Source organism: Rousettus aegyptiacus, unplaced genomic scaffold (genome assembly GCF_014176215.1).
Source record: "Rousettus aegyptiacus isolate mRouAeg1 unplaced genomic scaffold, mRouAeg1.p scaffold_m13_p_16, whole genome shotgun sequence".
Classification (NCBI taxonomy): domain Eukaryota; kingdom Metazoa; phylum Chordata; class Mammalia; order Chiroptera; family Pteropodidae; genus Rousettus; species Rousettus aegyptiacus.
In genome coordinates, this window is record NW_023416291.1 from 27,865,265 (window position 1) to 27,891,915 (window position 26,651).

General features: G+C 32.7%; 1 protein-coding gene across 1 annotated transcript; it reads left to right on the forward strand.

Moving 5' to 3' along the window:
- The first annotated feature begins 11,136 nt into the window (after positions 1–11,136).
- Positions 11,137–26,278, forward strand: ADAMDEC1 (ADAM like decysin 1). Its single transcript, XM_016148175.2, has 14 exons — positions 11,137–11,331; positions 13,077–13,195; positions 14,205–14,281; positions 15,011–15,089; positions 16,513–16,589; positions 17,741–17,924; positions 18,150–18,212; positions 18,948–19,019; positions 19,299–19,468; positions 19,832–19,913; positions 20,605–20,735; positions 21,519–21,696; positions 24,044–24,122; positions 25,722–26,278. The coding sequence occupies exons 1-14, from the start codon at positions 11,283–11,285 to the stop codon at positions 25,730–25,732; spliced, it is 1,371 nt and encodes a 456-aa protein (XP_016003661.2). The 5' UTR covers positions 11,137–11,282; the 3' UTR covers positions 25,733–26,278.
- Positions 26,279–26,651: the final 373 nt, after the last annotated feature.

A 26,651-nucleotide genomic window follows, 5' to 3' on the forward strand; every position in this document is an offset into this window, starting at 1 on the left:
ACCTGTTTTAAGAGTATTTAAATATTTTTTCGAAATGTACACCATGGCATATTTAAATGTGTCATTAAGAAAATCTAATGCCTGAAAGCACAATGGCTTTATACTGAGTGATATAAATTACATTTTGTATCACTGCACAATTATTAGTAATAAATGTTTCTATCCCAGTTGTTTGAGAGCCTGAATCTACTTTTTTTTTTTCCTATAGAATTATTCCTAGGCTCATTGGATTGACCTTTTTTGGTCACTAAAATATATATAGAATATTACAATATTTTCTCTCTTACACTAAGTTTATAATCAATTCTGCTTGGAGTAAAATAAATAACAACAAAGTAATACACAGTTTTTTCTTCACTTGCTAAAAATCAATATTGAAATCGTTACTCTTGACCAAAGGCGAGCGTTGAAATAATCTATATTACTTAAAAAAATAGAGGCCCCACTTTATGACAACAGAATCTGAACACAGGTTAAATGAATCAAGATGTTAGCTTTTTAATAAGTTCTAGAGGTCATCCTAATATGTACTCTTGGTGAAAGAACTAAAGATTTATTGAGAATATCTCAGCCATCATTGGCTTTCCTTATCCTATTTTTGTTATAGATCTTCACCATTCATCTAAATTAGCATCATGAATAGCAAAAGTAATTTGATCACAAAAATATTTTTAAATATATGTGTTTTTTAGTAATCTCAACTTTTTATCCAAAGCATTGCAATTAAATCTAAATGGAGGACATTTCATTGGTGCTGCTGATAAAACTTTGGGAGTTTAACTGAAATAAACAACAAAAACAAAAATTAAATATTAGAAACAAAGGCTACAGACAATATGGAAAAATAAGCTTGTAAATAACCAAGAACAAGCAATATTTTGACTTGAGACTATCTCAAGTTTTCTCTCTTGGTGGTTGCTGAACAACAACAAAAAATTATATGAGGGTTTCAAGTATAAACAAGAAAATATATGCAACTTCAGCAGAACTCAAATCATTTTTGGATAATCTGATCAGCTGTGGGGTACATCTGTGGTTCATTCACTTCTTTGTGGTTCATTCCTATGATCAAACGGAAAAGACATAGCTTTTTTTTATATAGTCTTTTTTTTCTAGAACAGGTTTAGGTTCACAGCAAAATTGAGTGGATGGTACAGAGATTTCCCACATGCTCCTACAGATGCACACCCTACCCTGCTATGAACGTCCCTCACCAGAACGGTACATTTGTTATAGTTGATGAACCTACACTGACACATCCTTATCTCCCAAGTCCACAGCTCACATTAGGGTGCACTCTTAGTATTACAAAGTCTATGAGTTAGATAAATGGATAATGATGTGTATCCACACACACACACACACACACACACACACACACACACACACACATATACATATATACACAAAACCTTGCGGAGTATTTCGACTGCTCTAAAAATCTTCTTTGCTACATAGATTCATTCCTCCCTCCCCCTAACCTCTGGCGGCCACTGATCCTTTTACTCTCTCCAAAATTTTCCCTTTTCTAGAAGGTCATATAGTTGGAATCATACAGTATGTAATGTAACCTTTTCAGACTGACTTCTTTCATTTAGAAATATACATTTAAAGTTCCTCCATGCCTTTTTATGCTTTATAGTTCTTTGTGTGTGTGTGCCGAATAAGATTCTATTTTCTAGATGTACCACAGTTTATTTATCTATTCACTTACTAAAGGGCATTTTGGTTGTTTCCAAGTTTTGGCAATCATGAAAAAAACTGCTATAAACATTCATGTTCAGGTTTTTGTGTGAACATAAATTTTTATTCATTTGGTTAAATACCAAGGAGTGTGTTGTTGAATTATAGGGTAAGAGTATGCCATGCCAAACTGTCTTCCAAAGTAACCATACCATTTTGTTTTCCAACCAGCAATGAATGAAAATTCCTTTTGCTCCACATCCTTGCCAGCATTGGATGTGGTCAGTGTTTTAGATGTTGGTTATTCTAATAGATGGGTAGTAGTATTTTATTTTTGTTTTAATTCACAGTTCCTACTAAATAATGTTGAGCATTTTTCATATGTTTATTTGCCAGGTATAGCCTTTTGAACTAACTGATCCAGACACCTCTTAATTTGTGGCAACTAGAGATAATGTCACAGTAAGGTCTATATTTATCTGAGTTCTCTAATTTCTATTTGGATCGTGAATCTCCCACACATTGACCTCAAAGAAACCTTTCATAAGCAATTTGTGTGGCTTTGTGCAACAGGGTCTCACAACTAAAGACACATGAGCTGTTTGGTTTAGACTTCTGCTTTCTTCTCAGAACACAAAATAGAGAAACAAAGAGGAAGAAAGAAAGCTAGGCTGAAAACAAGTTTTATACTAAAAAGGGGGTGTTGAAAAACTCACTCAGTTGAATGATTTAATTAAACTTAATGAGAAAGGAAAACATCCTATTTACATTAAAAAATAAATCTGATGTTTTCAAGGAAATTGCTGATGTGGCACAGCTGTCCTGCTCTTGAGTCTGTTTGCATACTTTTGTGTGTGGTTGGCTTGGATAGAAGGCAGCTTGGTAAGTCTGTGAGAGGGTAGCAGAGTTGTAGAATGTATTACTGTATGTACTTCTCCAGCTGCTTGCCAACTTTGTCTTGAACACACAGTGCTGTCTTGCAGCAACTGGGACCCACTCTGGTAGACTCAAAAATAAGAGAAACCCCATGCAGTGAGATGCCAGGGGAAATGGGATTAACTAATCCCTCACAGTTGGTTCCTCTTTAAACCTACAAGGGAAGTAACACCTGAGGAGTTTCTCTTCCTGATACTGCTCCTCTTGGGGAAAAAGGTGAATATCTGACCTGAGAGCTTTCTGTGGGGAGTAAATGATGGGTTTTCTGTTATCTGAGGTTTTCTTCTCTGTGGGAAATATATCAACTCCCTTTCCCTAAACTTTCGCAGCTGATGAAAGCTGAGGCTGCCCTTCTACTTATACGTAGCTAATAGAAAGAATAAGCAGTAGTGTCATATTAAAATGCTCAAAAACAACACATTAGAGATTATAAACATTAAAGAAAAGCAATATATTGGATTATAGTAAGTATGGAAATCTAAACTTTTTATTCAGCCTTTGTTGGGGTGGTAGGAGTGTAGCCATACTTGCTAGGCTGCCCCCAAACCCCCTCACCCGCTTCCTTTCTGGGGAGATCCCAAACAAGGCTGAGTAGAAGCCTGGGCCTCTAAAATTTAAAAACTCAAAAAATGAATTTAACAGCAAAATAAAAAAGACAAAGGGTCCATGTATTGGAAAATAGAAATATAGAAATTATTCAGTCAAAACAATATAGAGAAAATAGACTGAAACTAATGAACAGGTCTTTAGATACTTGTGGAAAATTAAAAAAAAAATTATAATATTCATTTCATTACCCAGAAAGTGAGTAGAAAAACAGCAGAGCTTAAAATTTCTTCCAAAAAATGTGGCCGAAAACATCCCAATTTTGCCCAAACCTACAGATTCGAAAAGCTAAATAAAACTTAACTAGATTCAATCCAGAGATATCTACACCAAGATGTACTGTAGTCAAATTTTGAAAACTAAACACACACACACATACACAATTGAAGACAGTGATCATAAGGGAAAAAAAAAACAATTCAAATGATGCAGATTTATTGTCAGGAACAATACTGGGAAAACCTGTCAATCCAGAATCCTGCATCCCAGGAAAATATTAAGTAATGAAGGCGAGATCAAGACATTTCACAGGTAAAGGAAAACTACAGGAATTTTTCACCAGCAAACCTGCTGTAAAGGAATGATTTAACAAAATTTTCTAAACAAAACAAAAACAAAGAAGAAATTAGGGGTAAATGTAAAGACTATCCTAATTCTTTTGAGTTTCCTAATTACGTGTTAGGTAAAGCAAAATTTATAACACCAATGTACATAATCTCTTATGTTCAGAGAAGGAATTTTTCTCAATTTTTTATGAAGCTAGTGCTACCCTGAAATCAAAACTAGTCAAAGACAGTACTGAAAAAGTAAACTGCCAATCAACATGCTTCATAAACATAGACATAAAAGTCATTAAAATAATAGTAAATAGAACTCAGCAATATATAAAAATAAATTATACACCATGACTAAGTGGAGTTTATTCCAAGAATCCAAGATTGAGCCAATATATGAAAATCTATCAGCCACCACATTAATGGATTAAAGAAAAGAACATCACATGTTCATAACAATCAATGGAGAAAAAAAATTAACAAAATTCAGCAGCAATTCATGATTAAAAAAAGAAACCCTCAGGAAAAAAAAGGAATGGAACTTCCTGAGCTTGATAAAGAGCTTCTATAAAACAAAATTACATTTAATTATATAGCATTATATTTAATGATTAATTAACTCAACATTTCCTTCTAAAACTGGGAACAAGGCAAGGATATCTGTTTTCACAACTCTTATTTAACAATATGCTAGAAGTTCTAACCAGTGCAACAGGCAAGTAAAGAAAAACTTAAAAACAAAAAATATCAAAAAAGATAAAATTAAACTTTATCTTCAGATGACATGATTGTCTATATAGAAAATCTTAAGAAATCTACAGAGCAATCCTGGAACTAATGAGTTAGTTCAATGAGGTTGCGAAATACAAGATGAACCTATGAAAATAAATTATATTTCTCTATCTTACCAATGAAAACAAGGAAACAAATTTAAAATACCAATGCCATTTATAGTTTTTTAAAAGTTAACTACTTATGTAAATCTGGTTGCTGGTCTTATCATGGTGATCATTTTTTTAGGTATATAAATGTTGAATAAATATGGCGTACACCTGAAACTAATACAATATTGTATATTAGCTATATTTTAATAAAAATCTTTAAAAAATAAAATAATAAAATAAAAAATACTTATGTAAACCTAGCAAAACGTATAGAACTTATATGCTGAAAACTAAAAAATAATGATGAAATAAATCAACTATTTAAATAAATGGGGACACCTACAATGTTCATGATTTGGAAAACTTAATGTTAAGATGTCAGTTCTTTGCAAACCGGTATTAAGTTCAACATGATTCCTAACAAAATTTCATCAGGATTTTTCTATATACATACGAGATTATTCTAAAATTTGTAGGGAAAAGCATAGAAACTAGTAGAGCTAATACAATCTTGAAAAGAAAAAATAAAGTGAGAGGAATCTACTTACCTGATTTCAAGACAGATTACACAGCTATAGTAATCTAAATTGTGACGTATTGATGGATAGACAGGCACATTGATAAATGAATCAAATAGGCAACTCAGAAATACTTTACAAACATGCCCAACTGATTTTGACAAAGGGACAGAAGCAGGCAAGGATGCAAAGAAACTGGATCACTCACACATTGCTGGTGAGAATAATACGGGGTTACCAATTTACAATAAAGGAATAATAGCCTTTTCAACAAATGATGCTAGAGCGAGCAGGCATTCATTGGCAAAAACAACAACAACAACCACAACAACAACAACAACAACAACAACAACAACAAAACTCCAAACACTTCACCCTAAACTTCACAACCTTTATTAAAATGAATTCAAAATGAAGCTAAGGCTTATACATAAAATGCAAGACTCTAAATGTTGAGAAAATACATAGAAGAAATTGTTTGGGATCTAAAGCTGGGCAGAGTTCTCAGATGACACCAAAAACATAAACCATAAAAGGGAAAATTGATAAATTGGACTACATTCAAATTTTAAAACTTCGCTTCATAAAAAAACCTTGTTAAGAGGAAAAAGGGAAAACCACAGACTTGGATAAAATCTTTGTAAGCCACACATCTGACCAAAGACATATCTAGAATATATAAAGACTTTGACAATGCCACAATATAATTATATAAACAATATAATTATACCATGGAAAGAAGACATGAAGGGGCATTTAGTGACAAAGATACATGGATAGTAAATAAGCAGCTGAAGTGTTCGAAGTCATAATAAAATTTAAATCAATAAAAAATCAGTATTCACCTATCGAAGTGACAAAAATTAAAAGTAGTGAGCATCAAAAGCAGGCAAGGATGCAAGAAACCGGATCACTCATACATTGCTGGTGAGAATAAAATGGAGTTACCAACTTACAATGTCACAGACACTAGAAAATGTTTTGACGGTTTCTCAAAAAAACTAGAAATGCAACTAACAAATAATCCAGCCATTGCACCTCTGAGCATTCATCCCAGAGAAATGAAAACTTATGTCACACAAAAACATTACCTGAATGTTTACATCAGCTTTATTCCTAGTAGCTAAAAATAGGAAAATGTAGATACCTTTCAATGAATGAGTTATTAAATGAATGTGCATCCATCCATGAAATACCCATCAGGAATAAAATAGAATTACCTATTAATCCACACAACATTGTATGAATCTCCAGAAAATTATGCCGAGGGAATAAATATTCCAAAAGTCTATATACTCTATAATTGTATTTACATAAAATTATTGAAATGACAAATTATACAAATAAGTACAAATTAATGGTTGCCAGAGGTTAGGGAGGGTGAAGCAGTGGGTGGGAATTGAATGTGGCTATAAAATGGCATTAGGAGGGATCCTCATGGTGATGGACACAGTCTGTATCTTGACTTAATGTCAATACCATGGTTGTAATATTGTGCTACAGTTTTGCAAGATTTGTTATTGTGGGGAAATGGGATCTCTCTGTATTATTTCTCATAATTTCATGTGAAACTACTGTTATCTCAAAAAAGATTAATTTAAAAACACATTTACTCAATTGAGTTAACACCAGTTTGATCCACTAGGTCAAGGCAATTCCAGTTAAAATCTCACAAATTTTATAGAAATTGACAGGTTGACTTCAAAATTAAAATGAAAATGTAAAGATCCTAGAAGAGCTGAAATGAACTTGTAGAAGAAGAAAACTGGAGTACTGATTTCAAAAATTTTGTTTTTTTTTTGTTTGGTTTTGTTGGTTTTTGTTTTTATTCATTTTAGAATTAACTACAGTTATCATAATGGTAGTGAAATATTGGTGAAGAAACAGGCAAATAGAATTACACTTAGAAGGTCAATTGATTGTTAACAAAGTCACCAAGATAAATCAATGGTTTAATTATAGTCTTTATAAAAAATGTTGCTGAGATAACTGCATAGATACATAAAAAAACAAAGCAAGAAATATCAGGAAAAGTTACTAAGGTAAATAAAATAGGTCCTTTTACAATAGTGCCAAGCAACTAGAAATAAATCCGAAAGATGTTAAAAATTCTACAGAGAAAATTATAATTTTTTCAGGTATAATAAAGTAATTAATGAACAAATGGAGAGATATATCATGACTTTAGATAGGAAAACAATGTTTAAATATATCAATTATCCAAAACTTGATCTATAGCTTCAATAAAATATCAATAAAATTTCCAAAATTTGGTTTGAATTTCAAAATGGTTCTAAAATGTATATGAAATGGTGAAGCAGAGTAAGAGTGATGCGAAAGTTTTACATTTTTCTGACCAAGAGTCAAGCTTGTCTCTCTCTTTTTTTTTTTTTTTTTTTTTTTTTGTATTTTGGTGTCTTGGCCAATAGAGTATGGCTGAAGTGATTCTAAGTCATTTGTAACCTTTAAGAGAACTCATAGTTTCACAGTTTTTACCTTGGTCCCTTGGACTTCTGAGAGAGAGAGAGAGAGAGAGAGAAATTGATTGAGATTGTTTTTTTTCTGTTATATAATAACAAAAATTTTTTTCTTAAGCATTTGATTCTGATTTAAAGAGTCCTAACATACCTTCTATGTCACTTCTAACTATAACCTTTGAACTACTTGGATCTTTTATGATAACCAAGTAAGATAATGTATATGAAAATTCTTATATTTTAAGGGATTATTGTAATTTTGTCCATGATGCTGTTTAATTTTCATTTCTAGTTAAGCAATGTTTAAACATCCACCACAAATCATCAAATGTACTTTAATATGAAACATTCCAGAATGTTAAGTTGTAAGCTTTATGGGAATAAAATTCTCTGTGGTCAGGATGTTGGTCATGGTTTCTTAGTTCATGATCATAAATTAAGTCCTATGTTTAGTCAGTCCTTGGCTATTGCATTCATAAGGCTCCATATGGATGTCATCAAGTAAACAATCTCTTCACTGTTATTTCCACAGTTTTAATTTACAGGCTGATATTCACTATCTAATAAACAACATCAATATCCCAAGAAGATAGTCTAGTTTACCAACTTCTTTCAAGATACAAATTCTCAATGAATATTTTTGAACATCTGTAATCTTCAAGGTGCTGGGCTCCTGAAGTATACACCAGGAGATAGATGTATCTCCTGCCTTTAAGGGGTATAACTAAAGCGAAACTCCTGTCAACTGACCAAACTGGAAGATGTCATCTATAAGATGCCTATAGTTGTTCAAGTTGCACCTTAGAAATCATTTCAGATTTCTCTATCTCCCTCAAGTGTCACATCCAATCAATTAACAAGTCAGATAATTTTATGAGCTAAATATTTCTCAGTAGCGTACTTTCTTCCTGAGAGACTTTAGCATTTGTCTTCATAATTTGTCCCTTGCATATCTCACAAGCTTTATTCGAATACCTGTTACTTATATTTTTTACAACTTTTTTTCTAGCTTTATTGAAATATAATAGGCAATTAGTTGTTTGTTACATTTTACAATTCAATGAGTTTTTAAATTATAATTGCCACAGAGTAATATATTAGTTTCAGTCGCACAGCATAGTGATTAGAGATCTATATAACTCACAAAGTTATTACCCCTTATGTATTTATTACAACATTATTAACTATTTTTCTTATGCTACAATTTATATCTCCATGTCTGTTTTGTAACTAACTATTTGTACTTCTTAATCTTATGTTATATGCAAATTATGGAAAACACATCATAGATCTACAAACATATTGTGATTTTCTACATACCTCATGGCTTTCCTCATACAATTTTTTTCTCACCAGAATACCAATTTTCCTATTTCTTTTCCAGCTGACTCTATTCCCCAGATGATATGTATCTATTATCTGACTCTCTCTACTCCCCAAATGACATGCATCTAAAATCTACTTGAATATGATGCATAAACCTCAATCATAATGTTTACTGTTTTCATAAACTGTATCTGTAGGTTTATCTCAATTATTAGACTTATCTTATTAAGAAATACCTTAATAAGAAATATCTCAATAGTAAAGGTAGTATCAAGGGCCATCTTGGAATGCCCAGAAATGATATTAACTTAATATAAACTAACGTCAATTTAGTATAAACTCAAATTTAACATGATCTCAATAAATATTTAACTTATCTTACACCAGTTGTATAATTAATAAGTAAAATTAATTTCTAGTTAATAGGCCAAAAGCAGAATTTTCAACAAAAACAATAGTCGCCAAGAGATAATAAAAGAGCTCCCAAATGCTGAGAGATATTGTTATCCCCAAACTGTATTCCCTGTTAATCTACCATTAAAGAATAGGGTGAAATAAATATACTCTCAGAAAATAAAAACACATAGAAGTACTTACTTCAAGAAAACTTTAATAAAGGATTTATTAAAAAATATGTTTCATAAAGCAAATTTATTTTTTAAAAAGTACTGATACTTAAAGGACCTGTGAGCAAAGAAGGTGGTATACACGCAAATGATTCCACATAGATCATCTGCATAGAACACAAAATAATGATAATGACTAACTTGGGGGTCAAAATCATAGTAGAACCAAAATATGTGACAACAACAAAACATGTGGCAAAGGGGAGATGCCGATAGGAGTTAAACTGTTCCAGAGTCTTTCATCATTTGATGGTAGAGATGTTAATTAAGGTTAGATTTTGTCAACATTTAATGATAACCACTATAAATGATGTAGAACGTTGATCTTTTGGACCAACAAAATAAATATAAAATTATGGAGAAAATGCAACTGACTCAAAATAACGTAGAACAACACCAATAATAACAACAACTTAGAAATAGACAGATAGCCATACAACTTACAATCAGATGCTAGCAAATTTCCAAATATATCAGTAAAAATATGCTCAGTAGTTAAAGAGATGTTTTTAGATTGGGAAAACTCTATAAATGGAAACGTAATTTGGCATTAATTCTTTACCTCTTTGAACTAAATAATACCATTTCTAGTAACTTATCCAAAAACAAAAACAAAAAAAGAAATACAATCAAAGATATATACAAAGATATACTTAACAGATCATACAAAGCAAAATTCTAAAGTCATTAAAATAACATCTTAATATTCAACATGAAAATACTTATGTCATAAAGCCATGGAAAAAATAGGTTCCCTTTATACAATAAGAGCTAAAATTCATAAAATTTAATTTTGTTTTATTTTTTATCTTTTATTAGTGCATAGAAATGAGATAAATTATCAAAATGTTAACAAAAGTCATTTCTTAATGTTGGGCCTTTGGGTGATCAAGTTTTGGTATTTATGACCATGAAAATGTATTTTTGTAATTAGAAAAATATAGTTATTTTCCTCCAGTAGAGCTCATAGAAGTACACTTCAAATATACTTCATATGCAGTATTGTTTCTTTGAGACTAAGAGAATTTGCATTTGCGCATTTCTTTATAGTTCCATGTGTGTATGTACATGTGTATATGTTATTTTACATGAATTTTATAAGAAGCTTGAAGTAGGTATTGCTATCATCATCCCCTTTTTACAGAAAAAGAGACCGAGAGTCAGAGAGATTATGATATGCTAGCTAGTAAGACTTCGCATGGTACTTGTTTTATGGATGTTTGTTCTCTGTGCCAAAGAATTTCTCTAAATATGTACGGACCACTCATATCTTTTCTAACTTTGTAGATCAATTTCTGTAAGGTTACTGAACAGCAGTAGTGATGTATGCAAATATATACATGGGCATCTAAGTCCAGTTGTACTTTCCCTCTGTTGTAGGAGCACCAGGCCCAACAGCTGTCCAGCAGTGATTCCTTAGCAGGCTGTAACCACAGACATAAACATCTCTCATTGATGAGGAACATTCTCATGATCTTGACACTGCAGTTACTTGGAAGTTTCCCAACACCATTAGGAAACATTCCCCAATCTCAAAAATAAGGTTTGAGAATTTTATTTCTCAACATGTAAAAAGAAGTAGGGGGAAGATAAAACTGGAAGATAAATAGCTGGAGAGACCACCTCTTCCTGCTGTGTGGGATGCCTCAGCCAGCTACCTGCAGTCGCCAACATGTCTGTGGTCCTGCTTTCTTTCGTCTGGCTCATCGTACAAACTGAAGGTAAGCACTAATGTGTTGACTTTTTATATAAAAGTCAAATTATTTAATGCATTTTTTAAAGAACCTTAAGAAAGGTTACTTGACAGGTTGCTTGTATAACAGTCAAGGCATTGAGATTGGCCTAATAATTTAGTTAAGATGTCTCTGAAATTTTATCCCTCATTCAATAATTCTATAAGTGCTACGTGCTATCATTTTATTTTATAAAGTACACAGACCCTAATGACACCAGAAAATCACCTTTTAGACTAGAATTCAAGAATTTTCTAACCATCTCCAATGTTACCTTGAGTAGAATTGATACTTTCTACTCCATATAAAGACAGTCATTTATCTGAGGACACAGTTTATCCAAAGGTTTCATTAGGGTGGATGACAAGGATGGTTCTTAAGTAAAATCAGAGTTAAGTTAGACAGCATCGCATTATTATACAAAATTAAAAATTAATTGACCAAATAGTACTAGAATTGAGACTAAAAATTATTAAAATTTACTTTAATATCAGCCCCATAATTCTTTCCACTTAATGGTATTCATATTCCTTTTTGATAAAGAACTTTTAGTAATATATTTATAAATTTCTTTTTTTGTATGTAATGAATCCTTCTCAGGACAGCATCACAGCAGGGTTTACAAGGAGAGATTTTCTGCTTTAGTATTTCCCTTTAGGTATAGAATTGTTTGGTGTTCTGAAGGTCGCACTGAATGTCACACTGAGTGGGAAACTGTCTCCAAGCAGAGACATCGATCTGTCGAAATGAGAACATTTAAAAATGAGACGACCTTATATGGATGATTGAACAATTAAAAGAAAAAATGGATGAAGTATATATCCATTTTAGATATGCCATCTTCCTAGACTGGTGTTAAATAATTTACATATTTTATACTATTCAATTTTTACACCAACCTTTATTTTAGATAAGTGAACTGAAAAAAAGGTAAAATGGCCTTTACAAGGTCATTTAGCTAGGAATTAAGGCCACATATTTTTGCTCCAATATGAATTATTTTCCTATATGCAAGCAAAATAGAAAAATACCTATGCAATGCAATTTCAAGTGCATCAAGAACATTTAGTCTATAGACATTTTTTTTACTTGTTCTCTGATGCTTTAAAATATTCCAACAGAGGATCACAAAACTTTATTTCCTATGAATCTAAAGTTTTTGAGGGCAAATTCCAATGAGAAAAAGAATATAATGGTTTATTGTTATAATGAGAAATAAAATAACATAGTAGAATCTTTCCTAAGACCAAAGTATTGTCTGTAGATAAAAATTTTGATTTTTGGAGGGTGAAGTAAGAGATTGCATCACAGAGAGAAAGAGAGAAAGAAAAATCAGAGATCTCTGGGAAAAATGAGAGAAAATTCACAATTTGGAGGAGGACTATAGAGGAAGAAGGAACTGGATAACTACAGGAGTATTTCCTGGCTCCCATAATCTTTATTCTAATCCAAGACATGCCTTTTATGGGCATGGTGGCCCAGAGTTTACACATATTGGGAGATCATCTAAAGAACTGTTTTCATCATCATGATGTCTTTCCAGAATGGGGTGGGGAGAGAATGGAGAGCAAAAAAAAAAAAAAAAAAAAAAAAGTATCTGCTATCAAAATTTAAGTAGAAGGAAGAATTTGTTCTTCTTAATGTTTACCTTCTCCACGGGAATTCAGTTTTTGTGCCATTTCAACAAACCAGGCCAACCAAAAACAATATCAATATTATCTCTCTTTCTCTAGCAATAGCCATAAAGCAAACACCTGAAGTAAAACTTTGTGAAGTAGTTCATCCTAAAAAACTACACATTGTACAAAAAAGAGAGATACAGACCAACCAGACAGAGAAGCTTGCCAAAGAGGTAAGTGATGTGAATGACAAAAGATTTTACAATTATCTTGAGACAGTAAAGAGACTTTTAACTAATAGAAGTGATGTCACAGTCAACATCTAGTAGTTCTTATAGGGGTGATCACTTGTAGATTATATAAATGTCTAATAACTATATCGTAACCTGAAACTAATATAATATTGTATCCCTGTAATTGAAAAAAGTATTATTAAATAATCTAACAGCTTAGTCCTGAAGCTCATATATATATCTCCCCCTTTGTCTAGGAGAGACCATAGGATTTCTCAGAGAGCTTTTACAATTAAGCAGCAGAAAGAAAGTTAACTGCCCACTTAATCAGAAAGAATATAACGGTTTGGACATTTCTTCAAGGTTTTGTTTGTTTTTTATTTTTTCGGTGAGGGGTAGGAGACTCATAGGAAAGGCAGCCGTTTTTGAAGAAGTTCTTTATCAAGTTCACTAAACTCACGTCTTCTCCTTACCTTTACCCCTGTCCCCTCAAAATTTTTTGAATTTTGAATTTTTTGAATTGTCTTTTCCTTGGCCATTTTTTGTTTATAAAGGAGAATTCAATATTATCTCATACAATGTTGCCAATATTTTCCTCATTTTATAATTTTTACTTTATTTAATTCTTAGTAGATTTTTGGTCGTTTTTTTAAAAATATATTTGGTTTGTTTTTAACATGATAAAATTATATACCTTATTATTATCCCATTAGTGATTCCTTAGGATACACAAGACTGTATATTGTATATTAGGCAAATGATTAGCCCCTAGCTTACATATTAGAGTTTAATCTTCCAGTATTGCTACCATGTTATTGTACTTTTTGGAAATCCAACTAAATATATGACTTATGTTTTATTTTACATATTTTAAAGGCATAAGAGAGCTGTTTTATTTTACATATATTCATAATTATTCTATATATACTACATATATCATTATATTATAATAATTTTAGAAAGACTCAGAAATATAAATTGATATTATAATATCATTAAATATTTTTAGGAAAGATACGAACCTGAACTTCAGTATCAGATTATATTAAATGGAGAAGAAGTCATTCTTTGCTTACAAAAAATCAAGTAAGTTGTACTTCCTGAAAGTTTAATCACTGGAATATATTAAAGGAATATGGAAAAATAAGTCTTGAGACACTGTAAGTGTAACATGAGATAAAAGACATTAAGTTTAGTTTGTGCTAATATTATCTAAGACGGTTGATGCTTTTTTAGGAAAAAAATATGCAAAGTGTATATGCATATTTTATATGCAAAGTGTAAAATAAAAAAGAGCTTTTTTCCTTGATGCTTCTTGGAATTTAATAAAAATGGTTTTTACCCAGATAAGCTCAAACTTTTGATGTGACTTTCTATTACTTATAATAACATCTGTTCAAGGATCATTCAGGGCACACAGCCTTGAAATAGATCTCAGGGAATGGGGTTCCCCTCAGTTCTGTAACAGTTAGTTAACTTCTCTCTGGACTCTATGGTCCTTGATGCACCCTTCAGAAACACTGTGGAGGCTATGTTCTTGGTGCAAAGAATCTCAAAATAACCCATTTGCAGATAGGGAATCTGCAGCTAAAAAGTAGCTGAGGGCATTTCTTTCCTCAGATCCAATAGGTATAGCTAATGCTTTGATATGCATTTTCAGCAGCAGAGTTCCAGTGTCAGAAGAGGATCAATGAGTCAGAATGTCAGCTCATTCTCATTATAGACATTGTCATTCCTTTAGATCTGGAAATCATATCGAGAACACGTGTCTTTAGTACCACAGTGAGTGCATTGTGCAACTTTCTGCCTCCACAGGCATCTCCTGGGCCCAGGCTACACTGAAACACATTACTCACCCAGAGGAGAGGAGATCACCTCACGCCCTCAGAACATGGTAGGTGGGATCTTCTTGAGATCTGCCACTTACATGATAAGATCATAGGTCCAAGAACAACTTTAAAACATTTTTAAGAACTTCAAAACAAGGCGCTCATCTATAACCAATGAGACAACAGATTAAAAAATCATAGTCAGCTTTTTCAAAAGGTAAGAAGCTTTCAGATATTACATTTTTAGGAGCAACTGAAAGTCCACTTTTCCCTAGGCCATCTTATCAATAAATTAGAAATAGTCTTCCCTATAGTACTTGAAATATCATGTCACTATTTACTGTTTTCTGATGATACATGCATTTGTCCTAAGGTCAGCAATGAAATATCAATAATTTAATTAATATATCTAGTTAAACTATCACCCTCTAGGTAATGTCGAGGCCTAGATATCAGACAGAGAATCAAGGTCAAAGGAAGAACAGAAAGAGAAAACAAAAAGGCTGAATCATGGAGTGTTACCAAGCTGAGGGAGTCTCTCAGAGCTACCTCTGTGGCATCCTAAAAATGTACGTCTGTGTAAAAAACAGACTTCTGCCACAAAATGGCTCTTTGTTTCCTTCTCTCATCCAAACTCTCATCTCATGAATATCTGGAGTTTTGCTAACATTGACCTCCAAGGAAAGTATCTGATAAATTAATTCATTCTCAAGTGTGAATGGCTGATGATATTTTAATCTGATACCTCTCCAACTCTTCTATTAGAAAATGTTTATGATAATATCGTTTCTTCCAAAAGAAAAAAAAAAAAACATGGACGGAATTTCAGACTCTGAGACAAGTCAGTTTATTTTGAACAAGAGGTTAGTTATTAGCTTTCTTAGATCATTCTAGACAAGTGACCCCCTAGTTTGCTTTTATAGAACACCTACCATGTCTGAATTTCTAGTTGTAGACAAATTCTCTGGGTTTTTGGTACTGTTAAAAAAATTTCCACCGACATACCAATTAGAGTGGTGAATGGGACCAGTTAATATGAGAGGCCTGCAAGCAGTAGCACAGCCTCTTGAGAACTCTAGAATCTAGAAAAGTGTATACTGCATTTTATGGATATGTGATGGGTAGTGTCTTAGGGACTCAGCACAAGAGAGTCAAATCCGAGAGCTCTTCAGAGTACTGGAGATCCCAGGGGAGCTGGCTACTTCTTAGATGCCCACTTAGGTGTCCACTTAGGCTCAGCGCCCCTGGAGTTTAGCGCAAATTAGTGCCAGAAAGACAGCTCAGCCATCTAATATGGAGACTTTCCATGGTCCGTTGGGGAGCAGTTCCTAAAATCTCTGAAGTTCTCCTGATTTTCTTTTCTGGGAACTGCTCTGGCTACAGCCACTACTCGAAGAATTTTCATATATATTCAAGATAACGGCTTTTACTGTTACTGTGATACATTTATTCTTGTAGTTATTTTTTTTTCCTATTTCCCAACCTTAGGAACAGTGCTACTATAAAGGATATATCCTGAATGAAAAGAATTCTGTCGCCAGCATTAGTACATGTAATGGGTTGAGGTAAGAACTACTTCTCAAAATATTAAACATTAAGCACCATTTTGTTACACAGAATGAGTCTTCCTGGACATAATGTCTTATTATCTTGCTAAAATTTCCTCTGTCTATAAAATGCTGAATATATGTGGTTAACATAAAGTATCACTCTTATAATCATTTCATAATCTGCTTCTCCAGGAGAAATCAGTCCTAAGAATAAACAAAATGCTACACTCTGGACCTCAATAACTGGATCCATTTCCACATTTATTCACCCTACTCTCGAAAACATTCTTTTTTATTTTCTTAAGAATTCTACCCTGAAATTGAAATGGTGAAATGCAATTTTTTAAAGTTGTGTATGTGCGTGTATGTGGTATGTCTCTTTACAAAGGTAATTCTTGCCAATAAGGGAAAGTTTGGAAAGTTAAAAAAAAAAAAAAGCACAAATAAAAAAATAATCACCATGAAATTTTACCTCTGCATGATTTCTTATTAACATTTTATTATGTTCACTGGCTTGTATGCATATAGACAAATATATCCGATACATGGTTGAAATATGAAATAAAATATACATAATTGTTCTTTCGACATGGTTTGTGCCACATGACATTATAAGCCTTTTCCCATATTATAAAATACCTCATAGATGTAATTTTTAATGATTGTGTTGGCTTTGTAATATTCCATTATATGGATTCACTTTATATTTCTGAATCGATTATTTTACTAAGAAGAGAAATTCTCTAAGCTACTGATTCCAAACTGTTCCTTTGGCTGATTTGCTCATCATTCTTTCTCTCCTCTGGGATTCTTAAAATCTACATACTCTTTTACTTTGTTTTTCATTTTATTCCTTGCCAAGAGATATTTGCTAAATGTATAAACTAAGGACAAATATTTATTGAGCTCATGCTATAAATTTTCAATCCTTTGAAGGTAGCTTCATCTTAGTAATTCTTCATAATTCTCTGAGTAAATTATGTAAGCTCCATTTTAGTATTGATAAATACTGATTAGAACTCATATTAGCAAAAGTTAGCCAAAAGCCTATGAAGAAAAACTGTATGTATGAGCTTGGGATGGAGGAAGAGGTGTCATTCTATTCTGGTCAGTATGTGTGACCCTGTGACAAAGAATTCCCAAACATGAATCTCTGAATCTCACAGGGGATACTTCACACATCACAATCAAAGGTATATGATAAAGCCTCTGAAAAGCACAGACCAAGAAGAACATGCTGTTCTCACAGACAACCAGGAGCTAGACTCAGCTAATCACACCTGTGGTGTAAGAAATGTTGGCAGGAAATACAGCCTTATTCGAGCCTCTAGGTCACTCATAAGCCCAGAGGTAAGTGTAGCATTCCGATGTCATATTTATTCAATTGTCTTAGCGATGATGTATGACAAACTGGTGTGCTCAGCAATGACTGGTATAGATAAAGGTAAAACCAGGATATTTACTTATCCTTCAATTTAATTTCTCTCTGAAGAAAAAAAAAGAATCTTTTTGTAAGCTTTTTAATCTTTTAGGTTGAAGATAATTATTAACAATGTTCTTTTACACTTTGTAAAGCAAGAAGACTTTCTTCGAGCTGAAAAATACATTGATCTCTTTTTGGTGCTGGATAATGCTTTCGTGAGTATGAATATGCGTGGTTTTAGCCAGCTAAGGCAACTTTTAAGTTTTCTTATCAAGAGAATACAAGCTATAAACTATTCTAGCCTGTTCACCTGATTGTTTTCTCTGTTCAACATGCCTTGCTAGCAATAGTTTTCACTCACCCACTACTTTAAAATCCATCTGCTACCAAAATATTCAGATATTGAAAATATACTTAAAACCAGATAACTACAGGAAGTCAACTACAATATTTAAAAACAAACAAAAAAAGGAACAAGTTATTAAAATATTTCATTAAATTTTTGCTGTATTTGCTTTACAAATTCTGCTTTGTATAGTTAAATATAAAGTAGATATAAAACTATACATACTTTATAAATTATATTTATATATACAAAAACTGCTAGAATCTGTGATTCTAATTAGCAATTATTGCTCTGTAATCAAATTTTAATATTATTAAATTTTTTTAAAAACATCGACATTGTTAATTTGATTTATTCAATGCAAAAATGAATAACACTGAAATTTTATATAAATTCTTAATTTTTCTTTAACCAAAAAATTTTTACATCTTAAATAGAAACACAGAGTTGAAACACAGAGTAGTATATAAGGTGGACATGGAATGAATAGACACTTATTTACATTGATATATACAATTTTTCTCAACATGTGGACCTCTATGCCCCATCAGCTTCTCACTTTAATTTGCTGTTTTAATTATATTTTGCATTTTGTATTTTACAGTATAACATGTATAAGGGGAATCTAACTTTGATAAGAAGTTTTGTGTTTGATGTGATGAACCTACTCAATGTGGTAAGACATTTGTCCTGTAAACATGTGTTTCCATATGGGAGCCTGGGGCCTTCCTATGGTTTCACCAAATAAGGAGTTGGGAGGATCACAATGGCATAAGGTCAGTGGTTTGGGGAAATTTAGCAGATAAGGATGAACATCAAGGGAAAATCGAAGGCAACTTCTAGGATTTTTGTTTTCAAGATGGGATATATTTATTCATCACTTGTGGTCAGCAGAGGATCAAAAACACTAAAGACATCTCAAAAGTTTTTATGAAGAATAATGCTCTTCCCACAGATTTATAACACCATAAATGTTCAAGTGGCCTTGGTTGGTATGGAAATATGGTCTGATGGTGATAAGATAAAGGTGGTACCCAACACGGGCATCACTTTTAACAACTTTGCGAACTGGCATCGTTCTAATCTGAGGAAAATGAAGGTGCACGACCATGCTCAGCTACTCAGGTGAGCACACTCAGGCCAGGGGCAGGCAAAGGAAGGCAGAGCAGGTAGTCATTGTAAAGGTTTCTTGGTAGAGATTACTGTTCAATTATATCTCCTCCCATGAGTTGTCAGGAGCCTTAAGTTCTACCACTAACAATTCACCTGTGAGATTATCGGAGACCTGTGTCAGATCACTAAAATGGACTCTTGGATGTGGAGTGACCATCTGTGGTCATTATAATACTATGGAACAACAGAAGCTTTTCTGGGGCTTAGTGAATATAAAAAGGGTGCAGCAAACAAAGGAAATCTAATACATAATTGGCAAAAACTAATGGTTCCTAAGACTCAGATTGTAACAATGTACCTGTAATTTTCACACAGTGGAATTGAATTCAGCAACCGACGTGTAGGAATGGCAGCCTCGAATTCCTTATGCTCTTCATCTTCGGTTTCTGTTATAGAGGTTTGTAAACTTATAGTAAGGCTTCCTGTGCTTCTATACCCTCTGTTAAGACCAACATAATGCCTTGTATAGAGTTAGCACAATGAACACTTGCTGAGGCAGTAAATAAAAGTAGAAATGAAACTACTAGTAGCCCATTACACTGAAGGTTCCTCGGATTGTGAAAAAGAATGTTTCATTACATTTGTCCTCCCAGAAGGCTGCACCCCTCAGTTGGTGTTAGTGTGTAAGAACAGGAAGATTGGAAGAGAAAGGGAATAAAAGTCCCCTCTGTGGCTTGAGCCAACTTCAAATTAATCATCCCCAGTATTGACGGCCAGAGAGCTCAGACAGCTGCATGTTGGTATGACATGGTCAAGTACTACCAATGTCATAGGCATTATTGCTACAGGTTTTGGAGGCCTTCGAGTACATCGTATGATATCTTCACGTCCTACGAAGAATGTATTTACTAATTTAATCATGGTTTACAGAGAAGTTATGATTAGTTCAGCAAATTTTTAATAGAGCACGGACTCAATGGTTGGATTAATGAGAGTCATTTCAAATGTTTATTCAACATTTTACAATAACTGACGACAGGAGAAGAGACTAAATGACTTTTTTATCTGTCAAACTACTGAACATTGGCAACAGTTAAGAATTCGCTGAATGATAAAAGAAGTAATAGATGTTTCTATTTTTTTTTCAGGCTAAAAAAAAGAAGAACACGGCTCTCGTGGGAGTGATGTCACATGAGCTGGGTCACGTCCTAGGCATGCCTGATGTTCCCTACCACACCAAGTGTCCCTCCGGGAGTTGTGTGATGAATCAATATCTGAGGTGAGACCTTGTCAGCCAAGGAGGGGAAACATTTCTTAAATCTTAAAGAATTCAGGTGTAGTCTATATAGTTGGACAGGCATTTTTTTTTTTTTTTTAACCAAGGGCTGCGTATCCCATTAATTCACCCTCCAGCCTCTGAATGCACAAGTTTTACCAGCTCATTATTTGAAACGTCCAAAAAATACCAAAATAGAGCTTAAGTGTGGCGACCATGTTATTTTAACTTCAAATAATTTTAACTTCAAATAATATATTTTTGAAAAATATGTATCTAATTAAGATGATAATTATCCCTATTGCCAAACAATCCTTTTGTTACGTTATTACTAATTACCTTCTAATGCCAACCATTTTGCAAGGACTTAGGATTTTAAAAAAGGAATAAAACATACCTTGTCCTTGATATACTCATGAATAGGAAAAGAAATACGTTCATAGAACCTCTGAGTCTGGAATTATGTCCTTTCACTAGTTTATTGTTATTATCACTTACCTTTCGTCTCTTAATAATAACAAATGGCGAAGCTCATCAGTGCCGCCGATTAGAGAGTGCTGAATCCACGCAGAAATTTAAATTCTTCCAGCTCTACAGCTGAGTGTCTAGGAAAATGGTTTTCCAACCAGCCTCACAGGCATGCTCCGTCGCCTTCCACATGTAACACAGTGCAGTCCTAAGCAGAAACTAAATTTAGAATTTCTACTGAACCAGGCAATGATGTTAGATAAGTTAGATTCCCACATTCATTTATCATGGTATTTATGATTTTTCTTCTGGACACAGTTCAAAATTCCCAAAGGACTTCAGTACTTCCTGCCGCTCAAGTTTTGAAAGATACATTTTATCTCAAAAACCAAAGTGCCTGCTGCAAGCGCCAGTTCCTACAAATATAATAACAAACCCAGTATGTGGGAACCAACTTCTGGAAGTGGGAGAAGAATGTGATTGTGGCTCTTCTCAGGTATGAAAATATTCACAGTTTAAAAAACCCATTAGAGAGTGATTATGGCATGTTTCCTTTTTCTGTCTTGAAACAATGTTCTTTTGAAAATTCTGAAGACACAAGTTTGGCATTTAGTAAACGGTAGACTTGCATATGTGTTTTTGGCACTGATTTTTGTCACTCATCAAGCCAGTGTGTAAACCAGGCAGTAAATAAAACGGAGGAAAAATAAGAATTACATGCACCTGTAGAAAATGGGTTACTAACACAGAGCATATAATTCTGCTAGTATTTATAAAATCTAAACCCTTCAAGGCACCAGTGTACTCTAAAGAATCTTTCTGATGGAATATTTGCTAGCAACCCCATACTAAGTTTTAAAGAGAGCATTCTATTTTCTTAGCAATTTTCTTTTACTTTTAAGACCAAAAAAAGGCTAATATTTGAAGAGATTGTTCATGTGCCAATCTCCAAAATGCTTTTATATACATCATGTATTTTATGACTCACAACAAACTGACAGAATAGGTTTCCCTTTCATCCCAATTTAGAGAAGAAGCAGTGAGAATCAGAAAAGTTAAGTAGCTAGTTCCAATGATAAAAAGCTGGTAATTGGTGAAATCTGCTGCAATTCAAGATTTATCCATTACGTTAAGAGGCTCTGTTAAAAAGGGGAAAGCACATAATCTCTCTGTGCCTCAGTTTATTTAGAAATTTCAAGCTGTTTAATTACATTAGAAGATTATTATTATAACTTAATCATTTATGAAGAATATTGCCAATATTCTAATAATTATAATGAGATAGAATTTTAGAAATCATTTGATACTTTATAATAGATTAAGTGTAAGTTTATCTCATTCTTTCTTGATCATTTATTGGGTGGAAACAATTGAAGTTGTTCATAATCTTAGGTACTTTTAATTTCAGCAGGCAAATGCCATACATAGCTTATATACTTTAGAGTATTCTTTAGCAAATAATCCAGTTTCCCATGATATAATCTGCCATTTTATTATTTTTATGTACAGATATAGGTCTTTTTCTAAGTTTTTAAAATGATCATTCTATGTGTCTAGTATTATAACACAAACGTTATACTTTTTTAATGATTGTAATTATACAATGCATTTTAATATCTTTAGTGGTAACTCTTCATCGACATATAATTTTTTTTCAGAGGCCACTGGCATGTTCACAATATTAAGCATGGTCTTAAAAGACCATTTACTTTTGAAGTCTCTCAGGATGATTACGTATAAAGTTCTTCATGTGATTCCGGCACATTTTGGAATCTTATTCTGAAGTATTTCCTATGTATACATTTTTGCTATTACTATGTGTAAGGTTTTCTTCTTTATTTTAGGTTCTAATTTATTATTGATTTTTAGGTTATTTGATTATTATCTTAACCAGCTAGCTATCTTAGTGACTCACCCACTATATTTTTGAGTTGATCCTCTATTTATTCCAGGTCAAGAATTTTATCACACGTAAATAGTGGAATGTGATTTATACTTCCCAATTATTACACTTTTATATTTTTTTCCTTGTCTCATAGCACTGGTCAGAATTTCCATACAAATAAAGACTATAAATAATTCTTATTCCTTATTTTATTGGATATGCCTTTGCTATTAGATAGATTTTTTTATCATGATGATACATAATTCTGATTATAATTTGCTTATATGTGCCTGAAAAATTCAATAAAGTTCACTGAGTTTTTACCAACTAATTTTTTTCCATCTATCACAATACTGGTTGTTTTTTCCCCTTAGTCTCCTAGTATGATGGATTATATAACTTTATTCTGTACAGTTGAGACACCCTTGTATTTTTGGTAAAAAAAAAAAATACGCATAGTAGTAATGAAGTTATTATATAAATAAAGTGGTGTTTTACTAATTTTTTCAAGTTTTTGCATTTATATTCATAAATGAGAAGTGTGTGTGTGTGTGTGTGTGTGTGTGTGTATTCATTACCAGTTCTCATTATCAGAATTATGTAGGCTTGGTAAAATGAAGATTTAAAATATTTTTTCTTCTATGTTCAAACAGTTTTAATAGTATAGAAATATTCTCCCTTAAAGTTTTAAATTAATTTACATGTAATACCATCTAGGCCAAATTTATTTGCTGGGGTTCCTGGGTAATTCTATTTTTGGCCTTTTGAAAAGTTTTTTTCATTACTCCTGACATTTTTTTCCTATTATTAACTTGGTTGTTTCCACTGCAATTTGTAAAGCAGCTTAATTGAGTTTAAAAACTAACATTGTATTGCCATCTTGCACCAGCATTGTATGTCCATAGTCTACAGGGGAAAACAATGCTGAACCCACTTTCCCATTGTGTGTGCTTTAAAGGAATGCAGGAATGCTTGCTGTGAGGCCAGGACCTGCAAGTTAAAGCCGGAAGCTGATTGTAGAGAAAATACTCTTAAAGGTACCACGTGAGACCTTGAGCTTTTGTCTTTGCTCTCAAATATTTTCTCACTTCTATTTCAGATTTGAGAAAGATGTGCCATTGTGTTCTGTAATACATTTGAAAACACATTTTTAAAATGACACAATTTCAGAAAGGAAAGCAAAAATATTATAAACATAAAGTACTCAAGGTTGTGTGTATACTAATATGCTAATGAGAAAATAGCTAATTTGTCATCTGGGAGATTAGAACTGCTGAAATCTGCACTAAAAATTGTATAGATTTCTGTTAGGTAGTGATGACTTTAATAGGAACTAAGGTAAGAGAAAGAAAAGTTTGTTTTTAAAAAGATTTGATTGTTGAGCAAATTTTATTTTTGGTTAGGGGCTAATTGATAGTTGTAGAGCAAGGCAGTCAGGAAATCAATAACATGGAAGAACACATTATAAGATTTTATTGTTTTATTCCTTTTTTATTTACTAAAATTTTTATTTTATTTTTAATTGTTTATTTTTATTAAAAGTTAGTTGACATACAATATTATATTAGTTTCAGGTGTACAATATAGTGATTCGACATTTATATACAATGTGATCTCGTGATAAATCTAGTCTGGCATCCTGCAAAGTTATTACAATATCATTGACTATAGTCCCTATGCCATACATACATTATTATCCACGGGCTTATTTATTTTATAACTGGAAGTTTGGACCTCTTAGTCTACTTTGAACAAACAAAACAAAACAGAAACTCATAGATACAGAGAACAAACTGATGTTCGCCTGTGGGGAGGAGGATGGGGAAATATGAACAAAATTGTATTCCTTTTAAACTGTTTCAATAAGCTATAATCGAAATTTTTTGTGTGTGTTTTATACAATCCTATATTAATTGGGCTAGGGAATCTATTTGCATTGACTATGGTATTCGTTTCAATGAAAAAAAGTTTTTTGAATCTAAAAATGGTAATAACGACAATACATCATAAGTAGAGGAAGGACTCAGGATACATTATACAGAAGAAGTTATCTCTACCCCTATTTCCTGAATATTTTCTGGACTTGAAACTGGAGAGAGGTTATAAAAGGAACAATTGATTCAAACACCATCGACTATCACTCTCTTAGGAGGGGACTGGCAAGGTCACAGACAAGGAACACTACTCATTTATTTATAAGGAACTACTTACACAGCTCATGCTCTGGTGGGATCCACTCAGCAGGAAATTCTAGAAACTGTGCCCATATTCTAATTCTGTCACAGAGACTGGAGCATGGCATCTCAAAAAAATATCCATTCAACTCTTTAGGGGCTTGGAATGATAGGTGGGCATACCCCATTAATGGGTAAGATTAGCGATTTTGTATTGTGGAAGGAAAATTGGACCTGGCCTCAGGAAACTTTAATTCTTTTCTTAGTTCTGTCCAAAATGAGCTGAGGGACTTTGAGCCAAGTTATGTAATTAATTTTCTAACCTGTGAACTGGAGCTAATGATATTGTCTCAGATGGGTTGTTAGTATCATTTAAACTCTTCAAATGTTATTATTATTACATAACATTTTATAATTCGTATTAACTATGGTTTCCAAACTTTTTTTTTTCCTTTTGACCAGAAAGTGAATGAAAAAATCTACTTCACTGAGCTGCTACCTGCCAGGACAAGAATCAAGAAATATAAACATGCCAGAGTCTTGTGTATTTTCACCTTTGCACTTAGATGTATTTTGCTTTTCATTTGTCATTACCCTTACTATACTTTTTCCAGTACAGACAATAGGTGAATAGATATGCTTAGAGAAGTTGCCTGTTTTCTGAGACCTGATCTACAGTGTATTTTTAAGGATCATGAAGCTGTTACTTAGCTCTGCTCTTTGCAAAACAAAAGAAATTAGCTCTAGACCAAAATACCTTAAAATGTATGGCTGAATTACATGCAGAGTTACTCCAGGCTTGTAAAACTACAAATGACTTTTATTTTAACCCCATTTTCATTTTATCAGTTATAGCCCATGAAAAAAATAAAATCACTTGCTAAGTGAAGCCGTTGGTTCATGCATTATTACTTCTCTGTCTTTTACTTGCTATGCTCTTAGAAGTGTGGTATTTTCTGTACCATGTCAAGATTTATTAAATATAAACATTTTGATTTTATCATATATAATCCTTTCACCATCACATATAATATTAATATTGAGAGGTCTGCATTCCTTACATTTTAATTCAATCATCAAGGAATGCTTTATTCATCTATTGAATTAATGAATTGTAATGTTGATGAATAAAAATACAATTTTGCGGCAAACTTCTGTGTGGTTGTTTTCAAAAATCAGTATTTTTAAGCTGTTGTAGATCTGTGCTAGGTGTGGAAATGAGGGAAAAAAGTCACATCTCCTTTTAATGCTTAAAATTAAATGACTTGAAGTCAGTCACACAAGAGGACTAGACTTCTCTCTGAGGTTTCTTTCTCTAAATATTTTTTAACAATTACTCACAAAAATTACTCAAATTTCCAGTGATCCTTGTTCTGGGAGACTGGGAACTTA

Coding starts and splice junctions, on each gene's coding strand:
- ADAMDEC1 (XM_016148175.2), top strand. CDS start 11,283: ATGTCTGTGGTCCTGCTTTCTTTCGTCTGGCTCATCGTACAAACTGAA. Junction 16,590..17,740: donor AGTACATGTAATGGGTTGAG/GTAAGAACTACT, acceptor TGAATCTCACAG/GGGATACTTCACACATCACA. Junction 18,213..18,947: donor TGGTGCTGGATAATGCTTTC/GTGAGTATGAAT, acceptor TGTATTTTACAG/TATAACATGTATAAGGGGAA.